At 46.6% G+C, this 13,583-nt stretch overlaps 1 protein-coding gene across 1 annotated transcript in view; it reads left to right on the forward strand.

The window, feature by feature from the left end:
- The window catches only part of LOC101994726 (aldehyde oxidase 1), a 52,139-nt gene that overhangs the window by 30,356 nt on the left and 8,200 nt on the right, over window positions 1-13,583 (forward strand). Inside the window, exons 21-29 of the mRNA XM_005366346.1 lie at window positions 677-801; window positions 2,115-2,248; window positions 3,093-3,180; window positions 5,973-6,059; window positions 6,834-7,025; window positions 8,340-8,567; window positions 10,328-10,423; window positions 12,441-12,569; window positions 13,175-13,249. Of these exons, the coding sequence (XP_005366403.1) occupies window positions 677-801; window positions 2,115-2,248; window positions 3,093-3,180; window positions 5,973-6,059; window positions 6,834-7,025; window positions 8,340-8,567; window positions 10,328-10,423; window positions 12,441-12,569; window positions 13,175-13,249 (1,154 nt within the window). The remainder of the gene's footprint in view (window positions 1-676; window positions 802-2,114; window positions 2,249-3,092; window positions 3,181-5,972; window positions 6,060-6,833; window positions 7,026-8,339; window positions 8,568-10,327; window positions 10,424-12,440; window positions 12,570-13,174; window positions 13,250-13,583) is intronic.

The raw sequence follows: 13,583 nt of genomic DNA on the forward strand, positions 1-13,583 counted from the left end.
ACCCTATTATCTAGAGAACAAAGGGAGAGGTCAGGTTTGTTGGTGGAGAAAGAGTATCCAAGTTCCGTTTACAGAAGCCCAGGGACGTTGGCAGCATCGCCACCAGAACAGGGGAACACTCTGGCTGGCGTGTGTCAATATTTGGTAGATAACAATTATGTGTAATATTTCATTAGGTCCTCTTCACTTTGGGTTGGGCTTGGGAGATAGTTCTGGAATGCAGACACACAGGCCGTGTTCTCTCCTTTGGCCTCTTGCTGCCATTTCTGTTGTGTATGACACGGTGACTCGATTTTGGATAATTAACTGTCATACTTCTTAGGTTAGCTTACACGTAGGATTCAGGGGACTAGATATATTTAGAAGGGGGAGTGGGGGAGGAGCACAATATTCTTCTTATCTTGGACCTAGAAGTCTCCTGCCACAGAATTTTGACTCTAGAGACTCAGAGGTCTTTCCTTAGGGCTCTGGCTGCACACAGACAGGCCCAAGATTCCCCTCTATAGCTCTGCTTTCACCCTGGAAGCTGAACACTGGGATTCGTCACCTTCATGGTGAGGCTTTTCTGTCTAGAGCTCACTCAGTGGAGTTTCTGTGTCTGGAGACCATGGGAGTGGGTGGGAGAGACTGCCTGCTTTTCTGCCAGCTTCTGATGTCTAAGTATTTCCTGTAACAGGTGAAATACATATAGGAGGCCAGGAACATTTCTATATGGAAACCCAGAGCATGCTTGTTGTTCCCAAGGGAGAGGATGGAGAGATTGACGTCTACGTGTCCACACAGTTTCCCAAATACATACAGGTAACACAGGGTCCTAAGTGGGGGGGCTAAATGGTTTCTGCCAGCAAAATGTACTGAGAACAATTACAGGCAGAACAACATATTAAGTACTAATAGCCATACTAAATTGGATATAAACAGCCATATAGCTTCCTAACATAGAAGAGGGTTTTTATTAAAGTAGAGAGAAGACTTTGTCTGTGGATCCATAGCTTTAAAATCAGCAACAGCAGGCATCTTTTGATGTCCTCTTGGCTGTTGAGAAACAGAGGGAAAACGAGAAAGGCCTGTCCTGTCAAGTGATAAGGACCTGATTTACAAGAAGCAGCTAGGAGACAGTATTGGATAAAACGGGGCAAGGCACTAAACCAAATAAGTGGCTAAGTCAAAAATAACCTGAGTGGAGGAACTGAGAGAAAGGGGTGTGTGGCGAGGGTCAGAATCACCCAGAAATCCTACAAAGAAGAAGCCTTAATTTGCCTCTGTAATGGGAGTGAGACTTTTTTGATGGCGGAAGTGAGGCTGTCTCTGGCAGTTCCGCGGTTCAAACACCACTCAGCCATTCAACCACGGGTCTCTTCTGAAAGCACTGGATGCTTTGGTCGGCCTCACTGGTCTAAGCACCTAGGTATAAGTTAGGGGGCAAAGCAAAGGGACCTGGAAGCCGTGAGGAGGCACCAAGGAGCCAGGGGAGGAGGAGCGTGGGGGTGAACAGGGCACTGGGCAGGTAGGACACCAAGAGATCACTGCTGTCCATAGCTCTCCTGCTCCACTTCCTGAGTGACAGTGGGCCATTAATCTTGGGCTCCCCCTCAATAAAAACCAGTTGTTTAGACAAAATGGTCTATAAGTATTAGGATGTTCAAGACATCCTGGGAAGTCCAGCTGGGCAGTATTCTCAGTTTCCCAGTAAGGACAGGAAAAGTAGAGACAGGCAAATAGAGAAGCTTAGAAGACCACAGAATCCAACTGATTCAGAAAAGTTCCCTGAGGGATTAGGGGGAAAGATACTCTGGTCTAGTAGACACAGGACTATTTCACTGCTATAGAAAGAACTAGTTAATATTAACAGTGGTTTTGGCAATGTCATTGCCAAATAAGCTAACTGTGAGCCTGGGTGTGGGTGATGGTAAGGTTATTGGACATTTTCCTTCTGTTATTGATGATAACTACATAAACCTCATGGTTTGTGTATTGTGCTCAATATTATGAAATCCATCTGTGTAATGGCCCGGGCACTTGGGGAAAGACTTCCTGTTAAGTCTGTGGGTATAACAGTGATGGCCGTACATTTTGCTGAAGATGGGACTAATGAAAACTGTTACTGACCCCAGGATGTAGTTGCCTCTACCTTGAAGCTCTCAGTCAACAAGGTCATGTGCCACGTAAGGCGTGTTGGTGGGGCGTTTGGAGGAAAAGTGGACAAAACCAGCGTCTTGGCCGCCGTCACTGCCTTTGCCGCCAGCAAGTAAGTGGAGAAACCCATTACCAGATGCCAGGTTAGGAAACGTCTTTGCCTTATTTAAGAACCCAAAGAAGTATCAATTACTGAAAAATATGATGGAAACCAGTGTGAAAATATTACAGAGAGGAAGGAGGATCTCTGAGTTCAAGGCCAGCCTGGTCTACAGAATGAGTTCCAGGACAAACTAGTCTACACAGAGAAACCCTGTCTAATAAAGCCAAAATAAATAATAAACAAACAAATAAATGAATTATTATAGTACTTGGAAAGTCAACAGGAACAGGTCCTGAGTGGATGGAGTCCCTTGCTTTGAGCACTGAGAGTCTGGTCTGTATGCTTATTGATCAGCTCTGTAACTAGTTAGTCTCCCCGAGTCAATCAGCCTCCCTCTTTCCTCCCCTTACTTCAGTGTGTTTGTCTTTCTTTCTCTCTCTTGAATTAAATAAATAGATATTTTCTGGGTTAAGCTTACATTTATTTGTCTCTCTCAAAACCTCACCATAGGAAATTGCTAGCATACAAAAGAGTTCCACAATAGCCCCAAATGGATATTTATTTATGTGGGAATAATCACACAGAAAGAGTAGAGATCTGTGGTTCTCTGTGTACTCCGGGAACTGGAACTGAATCCAGCAGCCAAGAGGCATGCAGGCCCCTACATCTGCATAGACAGCACACGAAACCATGCCCAAAGTGGGGTAGCATCCCAAAGGACATTGGCTGGATGATTTCCCACAGCAGGAAATTGTCTTTGGAGCCAACACACCTAGAAGGCATACTATCATTGAGGAAAAACTCGCTAGCTCACTTGCTTGCTTGTTTCACGCTTCTTTATTTTCTGTGGCAGACATGGTCGTGCAGTCCGCTGCATTCTGGAAAGAGGAGAAGACATGTTAATAACTGGAGGCCGCCACCCTTACCTTGGAAAGTATAAAGTGAGCAGGAGAAGGAGCCGGGGAAAGAGTTGTGCTGCAGATAGAATATTCTATACAAGCAGATGTCAGTGTCTGTCTGCTCTGCCGGGGAGAAAACATGCACCAACGGATGGGTCCTCTTCAGGGTGCCTACAGCTGTGATGAAATGCCATGATCCAGCACTTCAGGGAGGAAAGGGTTAATTTTACCCGCAGTTGAATATTACAGTTCATTGTCGAAAGCATTTAGGGCAGAAACTCAATCAAGGCAGGATCCTGGATGCAGGAGCTGATGCAGAGGCCACGAAGGAATTGTTTGTTTCCAGTCACTGGCTCAACCTGCTTTCTTATGGCACCCAGGACCACCAGCTCATGTTGGCATCACCCCAATGAGAGGGGGCCTCCCCCATCAACCACTAATTAAGAAAATGTCCTATATCCTTGACGACAGCCCAATCTTATAGAGATATTTTCTCAATTGCTGTTCCCTCCTCTTAGGTGACTCTAGCTTGTGTCAAGGTGACATAAAAACCAGGACAGAATGATCATCTGTTTTTCTACTTATGTGCTCCAGTTGAATTACCATCCAGTTCAATGAGATTTCCTGCTTTGCTCAGAGATGTCAGAGAGAGAGAGAGAGAGAGAGAGAGAGAGAGAGAGAGAGAGAGAGAGAACCAGCTAGAATTGTGCACTGCAGAGTGAATAATAGGAAAACCTCTGACTGTGTATGCCCATGAATGGAGATCTGATAACCATTCTTTTCACAGAAAAGGAAAAAAATAGAATAATTCCTATAACAATAGTGCTCTATGAAATTGCAATTATTTGCAAATTGTTCCTCATTTTTAATATATCAAACGTATCTTGAAAAAACCATGACCCAGAAATTCCTAGAAAAGGTTTTATCATAGAAATTCATTATCTTTTGCCTTTTAAAAGACCATTTTACATTTTCAAGTTGTCTGATAGCTTTAACAAATAACCAAAATCTGTCAGGATCTTAAGCCTTTATTGTGTCATTTCTCATGTAGGTAACAGCTTTGTAGCAAGCATAGATTTGGGGAGGGAGGCCTTGCTCTAGTCATTCAGGGACCTGTTTCTCTAATGACAACTTTATCCCTTTAGACTGCACGCTCTAACGTTGTGACCATGAGCTGTGTGTCACTATTTAAATTAACAAAATACAGTTAAACTAAGTTTATGTTCTGTAGTGGCATTAACAATATTTCGAGTGCACAGTGGCCACCTGTACTTACTGAGTCCCATGGTGCACCTGTAGTCACGATGTTGTCATTGTCCCCAAGGACTCTATTGTAACTCTCTACAGAGTCTCTGAGTTCTCCATGGAGCTGTATACACAAGGCAGTGGGCAAAGGCACACTAATGAGGCGATACATCAGCTCCAGCCCTGTAAGTGGGGGGCTTAGCTTCTGTCTTTGAGACTGACTTTGCCACTCCCTTGCTAGGAAATGGAGTGCCCAGATACCAGCCTGGGGGAGCCTCAGAGCCTCAGAATAACAACTTTAAACTTGACCTCCCACAGAACAGTGAGACTGAGTTGATGGTTGATGAGTTACAGCCGTAACTGGTTTGAGTCCTCACAGGGGGCTTGTGATACTGCTGTAGGCGGGCTGATCTGAGAGTGAGGGCATGGAGCAGGATGTGGCTCAAGAGGCAGGATGAATGCAGGCAGGAAGAGGTAGCGTGGAGACGTGGTTGTAGAATATGGACCAGATGAGCTCCCGAGTATACTGGATACAATAAAACAGTGTTTGTTGAAAACCTTAGCACCACGTGACAAAGAAGGCCACAGAACCCAGCCTAGAGATTTCTAAAAGAAAAACAAAATCAGAAAGCAGTGAGCATTCTGGCAGGAAACTGGTGATCTGGTTTGTGTAAGTTTGGGGGGAGAAAGGAAAACTGGTCATGGAAACAGAAATGCCCTTCACCTAAATGCACCTTCACTAAAAGAAGTGGGCCGTAGTTACAGAGGCCAGTGAGGACTGGGAATGACATTGATATTTACATGGTAACATGGATGCTCTGTCTAAAGAACTCCTGTGTTGGTCATCTTCCCTTACCTCTGCACATCCCTGATTTATTTCCATTTCAAAGCTAGGAAGAAAGGTTCCCCGTGTACTCTCTGTGTTTCCCGTGACTGTGACAAAACACCCTCCAAACATCTTAAAGGAGTAAGGATTTATTTTGCTTTCTAGTTGGAGGGAAGTGCCCATCATGGCGAGGGTGCGGAGAGAGCAAAAGCAGAGTGTGAAGGGTGTTCACACTGCAGCACAGTTGGAAGGGGGGAACTGCCTATCATGGAGAGGGTGTGGTGAGGGCAGGAGCAGAGCGTGAAGGGTGTTCACACTACAGCACAGTTGGAAGGGGGGAACTGCCTATCATGGAGAGGGTGTGGCGAGGGCAGGAGCAGAGCGTGAAGGGTGTTCACACTACAGTGCATACCGGAGGAAGGGAAGTGTGAGAGCTGTACTCAGCTCCTGGTCTTCTCCGAAGCTGTCTAGGACCTAAGCCAAGAGGATGGTGCCACCCACCATCAGGGTTGCTCTTCCCACTTCAGTTAACACAATCAAGATGATCCCTCCATGGATGTCCAGAGGCGATTCTAGATCTGTTAAACTGATGATTAACTGCCACACAGTGTTTTCCCAGGGTCACTAAGCCAGCTCCACATCAAAGAAACAGACGTCCAGTCTGACTCTGTAAAGCTTTCCAAAGCATGACTAAGCAAACTTTCTGTAGACTTGATCTCCTGAGCCAGTATCAACAGGCATTTCTCTGCCCCCCTGCCCACAGGTGGGATTCATGAAGGATGGCCAAATCGTGGCCCTGGACATGGAGCATTATTGCAATGGAGGGAGCTCCCTGGATGAGTCGTTATGGGTAAGCATATTAAAGGAGGTTTTCATTGTCCAAAGAGTGTGACAGGAAATGACTCCACTCAGGAACCATTTACTCTATGTAACACTTAAGGAAAGTACAGAGACTCACTGCACAGTAGCATAGAGTTACTGCAAACCACAAGTGGAGAGAAGACCATGGCCAAATTGTGTCTCTGCTTCCTCTCCATGCTGCCTACACCCAGCTGTGAGCTCTGGACTGAGCTTTCTCAGCTTTGGCTCTCTGGATATTTTCCAACTGTGTAACTCTTTATGGGGCCATCCTGTGCACTATGAGATGTCACCGGCATCCTTGACCTGTAGATATCCCTGTCATGCCAGGTCCCAATCTGAGCAGCCAAAACTATGTTCAGACATTGCTAAATATCCACATTTGGTAGAAGGAAGGATTTCCTCTGGTTGAGTATCGAGCATTAAAGCAGATACCAGAATGCCTTTAAAATTTCTAGACTGTCTCAGTCTATAGGCCCAATACTTAGGGGATACAAACATATTCAAGGCTTCTAGAAATAGCTAGAACTTGAAAAAGTGATTTGCGCAAAAGTGTGAAAATCAAAGGCAATAATTGAGAAGAATTCAAATCCCTTAAAATTGTATTACAGCAAATTGTATTGACCTGGGGTGTCACGTATTTCAGTGTTCTTATTGAGATGTGAAGAGGGAGCTGTTTCCAGCCTGGTTTCACTGGGAGGTGTCTGCAGGATAGGACATTCACAGAAGGCCAAAGTTTTCTCACGTCCATTCTGGGCTTCTGCAGGTGATTGAAATGGGGCTCCTGAAGACGGAAAATGCATACAAGTTCCCCAACCTACGCTGCCGGGGCAGAGTCTGCAAAACCAACCTTCCATCCAACACGGCTTTCCGTGGATTCGGCTTTCCTCAGGCAGGACTGGTCACCGAAGTCTGTATCACAGAAGTGGCAATCAAATGTGGCCTGTCCCCTGAGCAGGTAACCCTCCTCTAACTCATGTATAAAATATGCTATCTGAGTTGGGAAGGCTTGGGGTCGTTCCGGCTGAAGAATTTGAGAGGTGATCCAGAGAGGAAATCAGTGGCCTGAGTCTGTCCAGCCTTTATTGCCTCTGTCCTCTTATTTTGTGAGTGAGCGAGGAAATACTCAAGGGTATCCCTTCCTGTCGATAGCAATGTTAGATCTCTTAAAATCTACAATACCTCCAAAGGCACATTGCATTTTGTTCCACTTTTTCCCTTCAGGGATCTAGGCAATTTCTAGACCGGTTTCTGGGGGAGCGTGTGTTTTTATAATGGCCTCTATCTGCTGTGGACGGAGCTGACCATAACTGGGAGGGTTTCTCATCTAGGAATAGAAGACACTTGGTGTCTTTTGCTCTTGGGTGAGGGTCTTAGTTACTGGTGGTGGGAAGACAGTCACCGTCTACTCTGGGTGTCAGACTTCTGGGGAGGTCAGAATATGTTTGGTTGTGGTTTCCTGTGTAAGACCTATCCAAGACTGAGCCAGTCAGCATTTCATCATGGGTAGTGGAAGGAGATCATGCAGCTTCACCTTGCCTTGAGGGAACAATGGCTGTTAGTGGTCGCTCAGGGCATGTCGCTTTCTTCAGTGGTGTAACCACTAGTCAGGTCCCCCTGCTGCAGAAAATAGCTTCCTACCCAAGACTGCATGAGCCGCAGGAGTCGTGTAGAGTTGTTCATACAAAGCATGCACGGGTGGGAGAGCCTGGGAAGGAGAAAGGTTTCAGTGGGATGGGCCAGGGGCTAAGGAGGACAACGGGAAGGGAAACAGCTAAAATGTGCAGTGCGCATGCATGGAACTCTCTAAGAATTTACAGAGTAATCTCATCTGTCCTTCCTCCTAGCCATCAGTTCAATTTAGACAAATATCCCCGTGGGTTGGCTTTGGGAATAAGTGGTCCTATCTCGCCAGAGCATCTACGTAACCCAGGTTGCATAGCCCAGGCACCTTTCAACAGATGCCCACAAATACAAGAACTGAGAGTCAGGGATGTAACCGGACTATACTGAGACACACAGGAATAGAGGCCAGGGGCCCCATCCTATAAACTTGAACAAGAATGGCATAGAAACAAGAGAGTCTAGCATAGCTGATGCAATTCTGAGTGGGGGATAAGGAAAATGTCGTGCCTGAGAAGGGCTTTAGCGCCCACGGGGCAGCACATAAGTTGGCCCTTTCAGGATGGGCAGAAGTGGAGGAAGAGGACGGGGTGAACAAACTGTGTCTTCTGAGCTTCCCCTCACTTCTCATTCTCCTCTCCTTTCATAGGTTCGAACCAGAAACATGTACAAGCCAATCGATTGTACCCACTACAAGCAAGAGATCAATGCCAAGCCCCTCCTGGAGTGCTGGAGAGAATGCATGGTCAAGTCTTCCTTCGCTATGAGGAAAACAGCTGTGGAAAAATTCAATGCCGAGAATTCCTGGAAGAAGAGGGGGCTGGCCATGATTCCCCTGAAGTTTCCTGTGGGTCTTTTCACAGTAGCCATGGGACAGGTCAGTTCTTGGAACCCAGGCTGGGATGTCACCTGTCTGAGACCTGGGGAAACAGAGGAGCTGAGGAAATATCCTTCACACTGGATCAGCCAGTGTGATGGCCCGGCCCAGCTGTTAAGCCCCACCCAGGCTGGGTTTAGCATAAGCTGCAGTACTCTGGGACACAATGGCTCTTCTGCTTATGCCCCCACCGTGGGTAGGGACATTCTTGGTGGGAAATGGGGCACCTGTGATTTACTGCAGGCTGACACTAAGCAGCTGAGATACCAGCTTTGGGTCCTGTTCATGTGTCCAGGAAGAGACTCCTCTTCTCTCACTAGGACTTGGTGTTTCTAGATATGAAATAGACATGGGACATTGTGGGGCACTGGGTGCCCTACTTCTTGCTTGGTAAGGGTCAGCTAAACCTGGAAAGGTAAATTATTTAACTTTTTAAATGCAATTTTAGGAGTTGCTTTTCCTCGTAACTTTTTCTTTTTTCTTTTTTTAATGGGTTTTTGAGATAGAGTTTCTCTGTAGCTTTGGAGCCTGTCCTGGAACTAGCTCTTGTAGACCAGGTTGGGCTCAAACCAGAGATCTGCCTGCCTCTGCCTCCCAAGTGTTGGGGTTAAAGACAAGCACCGCCACCACCTGGCTCTCCTTATACCTTTAAAGAGAAAAGTTTTTGAATTGCTGTCCTGTTTCCTTTAGCTGACTAAATCAGTCTTTGCTTAGCCCTTAAACCCCACTTACTCTTTCTGCCTCTGGTTTTGAATAGAAGAAGTTGCGTGTGCTCACTGGTGAAGGACCGCTGTGTTCTAGCTTGCTGTATAGCAGCGATGGGGACTCCTCATCTAATCTCTTACATGCATGTGTGTATGTTGTGCATGCACACAGAGATGCAGCCAAGCCCTGACGTCACTGGTTGTGCCTCCTCTGTTTGCATGAATCTCATGGAGGGAGAGCCTGGAATGGGTGGGGCCGTGGGATGGACTCCTATTGACACCTATGCACTATGTGGCAGGAGCAAGAGGACCGTGAGCAGAGAGCAGGAGGGTCCCTTCCTCTCCCCATCTTTATCCTCTCACCTTCTAGATAAACCATCACAGTCACACACGGAATTAGAATCCACAGCAGACAATTCTAGCCTAGTAAGACTTGGTAGAAGCCCGTATGCTCGTCAGTTGTAAACGAGGTCACTTAGTCTAGCTGCTTCTGAGTAGGCGAGCTTTGTATTCTGTGGGCAGCGTGGTTGCTTCGGCACCGTTCGGAGGAGCTGTGCGGTCAGGTGGTCACTCCAGAGGTCTGCAGCTCTGTGCCAAGATGGCTCAGGTCAGTGGTTCTCAACCTGTGGGTCGCGACGCCTCTGAGGGTCACAAATCAGATATCCTGCATATTAGACATTTACATTAAGATTCATAACAACAGTAAAATTACAGTTACGAAATAGCAATGAGAGAATTATATGGTTGGGGATCACTACAACTTAAAGAACTGTGTTGAAGTGTTACAGCATTAGGAAGGTTGAGAACCACTGGTGTATTGTGGTTCTGGGTCATTTTGCAAACAAACAATAAACGTTTTTCTGTGAACCTTATTTGGATTAGCATTTTGGGGTGATCACCATGCAGCACTGGCCCTGCCGTTGCCCTGGTTCTGTTAGGATATATATTTGGGGGACAGGGACTGGGGAGAGGGGTGGACAGTGTTTTAGTTACAGCGACAAGTCCGGACAAGGGTCAGCGCCTCTTCTGATTCGCCTCTTTTCTTCCCCTGCCCAGGCAGCCGCCCTGGTTCACGTTTATCTCGATGGCTCAGTACTCGTCACTCATGGTGGCATTGAGATGGGGCAGGGCGTCCACACTAAAATGATCCAGGTAAGCGTACAAACTCTGGATTCTCTTGAGTGAGTCCGTACAGATGTGTTCATGAGCCAAGACGGTGAGTGTACGTCGCTGTCCCAAAATAAAAGGGTAGGACACCGTAGCTTGACAGTTTAGCATTAAGCTGTTAGCAGAAACTGGGTAAATAAGTCAGTTTTATTACTGGATGCCAGAAAAGTGTGTGCCAAAAGATGGGTTTGTTGTACTGCTGAAGATGGCTGTGTACTTGCTTTCTGCTACCATTTCGATGATTGACAACTGAATTGTCCTTTTCTGAGTTCTTGTTAGGTGGTGAAAAGATGTGTAAATTCAGAAGGATTGTAATGTTTCTTGACCAGGCTGGCCTCAAACTCATTGAGATCGCCGGGCGATGGTGGCGCACGCCTTTAATCCCAGCACTCAGGAGGCAGAGGCAGGTGGATCTCTGTGAGTTCAAGACCAGCCTGGTCTTCAGAGCTAGTTCCAGGACAGGCTCCAAAGCCACAGAGAAACCCTGTCTCGAAAAAACAAAACAAACAAACAAAAAAAAAACCAAAAACAAAAAAAAAACTCATTGAGATCTTCCTATCTCTGCCATCCAAGTGCTGGGATTAATGCCATGCGCCACCACCGCCCAACCGATTTACCTACTATAAAAATTACTAATATGTTGCTGGTGTTATGCTGTTCATTGTCAGTTTTTTTTGCAACCAGCTTACATAGGAGGACCACTGCTTCCTGTCATTGCAAATTCTTCCCAATTTGCCACACCTGTGCCTGCCTATAATCCTAGCCCTCTGGAAGCTAAGACAGGTGGATCAAACTCAGGCCAAACTCGTCCTTTCTCAAAGGCAAAACAGACAAGCAAAAGAGATTCTTAGCAATCATGACTTTTAATGGCTGCTTGGGGGGTGTATTTATCATTAACTCTACCCCAGTTACTGAGCTATTCCATGAATATTTCTCAAAATAAACCTGTGTTCCTCTCAGCAATTGTTTTCTTAACTCACCAGCAGAGGAATTACTGGATCATGGGGCATGGGCATTTGGAATTACTTGACACGGGTTGCCAAATTGTTTTCCATAAAGTATCTGTTGTTTCATTGTGCCGTTAACTAACGCTAAATTTGATGAATTGTTGAAATAATTAGATAATTTTCCAGGTGAGTGAAAGCAGCTCAAGTGATATCATTTAGATTTTTTAAATTACAGGGACCTGGGATGTTTAGCGGTTTTTCTTTGTTTTTTGCTTTCATGCTGCTAAAACTTGAGAGTTCTTAGTTCTATTTTTCAGTGAGTTTTCAGTGGGTTTTTTTTTTCCTTCCTTGAGCCAAAGTCCTTATGTTGAGAGCCTGTGTACTCTGTCAGGATGCTTCTCTGAGAGCCTGCTATTTTGGAAGGGTTCAGAATGCCTGTGTCCTTGGACAAGTTGTGAAAAAAAAAAACTCTATCAAGCATACTTCTAGCCAGAGAGAGCTTAATTTGAATCAACTAAAATGTAAAATAATAGACCCAAGCAATCCCTAATCCCCATGTTGGCCCTCAGAGGCCCCAGCCCCATCCCCTCTTCCATGGTTCACATGTTCCTGAGGCCCGAGTCCTTCCTGGGAGGTGTTCATTTCCTGCAGTGTGTTCAGAACTGCATGAAGAAACATACAGCTCCTGCTAAAGTCATACCCTCTTGGCTAGGATTTTGCAGAGTGTGGTGGTGAGATTAGCTTGACAGTGCTGATTTCATTAACCCAGAGATGGGGATGAAGCTTCTCCCCTGCACTAGCCTGGAGCCTTTCCTTACTTTGTTTCACATGAGAAAATCAGCAGAAAAGAAAGATGTGTTTAGAACTTAGAATCTAGACTAGCTAGCCACCAGGATTTTAGAAAAGAGGGGTTTTGTACTTGAAGGAGCTCAGGGTTCGGCTTCTTCATCCCTGTCCTGCATCTAAGGGTGACATACATGTTCTGTGTCAACTACGCCTGAGCACAGGGTGCAACTAACCAAAGCGTCTGAAAAGAGACTTTGTTCCAAATCTAGGTGGTCAGCCGTGAGTTAAGGATGCCCATGTCCAGTGTCCACCTGCGTGGGACAAGCACAGAAACCGTCCCTAACACCAATGCCTCTGGCGGGTCTGTGGTGGCCGACCTCAATGGGTTGGCAGTAAAGGTAAAGCCTCCTAAAGTAGCATCATTCACAAGCCCTTCGGGGTCAGATCCATGGCTGGGGATCAGAAGAAAAGAGTCGTTCATTTCCCAAGTCTCCTCAGTGCAGGGCAGGGTGGGCACACAGACCCAGCAGGGACGCAGCACCCAGCAAGGGATTCAGTGCCTGCTGCTCCACTGGTCACCATTCCTCTTACTTCCGCCCCAAACCTCCAATGTCTTCCCCCTTCTGTATTCAGTCAGATTCCTACCTCTTGCCAGGCCTTTGGGCAATGCCCTCTCCATCCCAGTTCACTGTGCTTCACTCTGGCTTCTTGAACCCTGAACAACATACCCAGAAGATTCATGTTCTGCCACCAGTGTTTAGTAGTGTACAAGGGCCCTCCTGTTAAGTGTTGCCCGAGAGCAGGATGTGACTTTCGCTTATACCAGTGCGTGCCTGACGTGCTCACACCTGCAAACATCCCTGCATGACGTCTTTCACGCCATCCTGTACTGCACGGATACCCTATGTCCGTGCAGGTGACTCTGTGGGATGGCATGCCGTGTTGTTTGGACATTGATGTCTTCACGAAATGATTAGAATTGTAACTTAAAATCACTTTCTAGGACGCTTGCCAGACTCTTCTAAAACGCCTTGAACCCATCATCAGCAAGAATCCTCAGGGAACGTGGAAGGATTGGGTGAGATTCGCCGCTTCTCTATGTTTATCATAGAAGCTAACGCGCGAGAGGAGGGGGAGGGGGAGAGACAAGGGTGGGTTATGTTCACAGAGAGGGTAATTCAAAGGCTCTGTCCTTGCACAACGACGAGCAAAGGCCGCTCTGCCTGTGGCACATGGAGGCCCCATGCAGTGGGAGAAGGGGTGCACGCAGGCGTGTTTCTATGACACAGAAAGATGGCGTCCGTGCTCCGGCTCCTGCCCTAAGCTGTGTTCGTGCATGTTTTGTCCCGTGGAACCTGGGTGCTCCCTGGATACCTGCAGTGTGTGAACCTGGATGCTCCCTGGATACCTGC

This window comes from Microtus ochrogaster, unplaced genomic scaffold (assembly GCF_000317375.1).
Source record: "Microtus ochrogaster isolate Prairie Vole_2 unplaced genomic scaffold, MicOch1.0 UNK8, whole genome shotgun sequence".
In the NCBI taxonomy this organism is placed as follows: Eukaryota; Metazoa; Chordata; class Mammalia; order Rodentia; family Cricetidae; genus Microtus; species Microtus ochrogaster.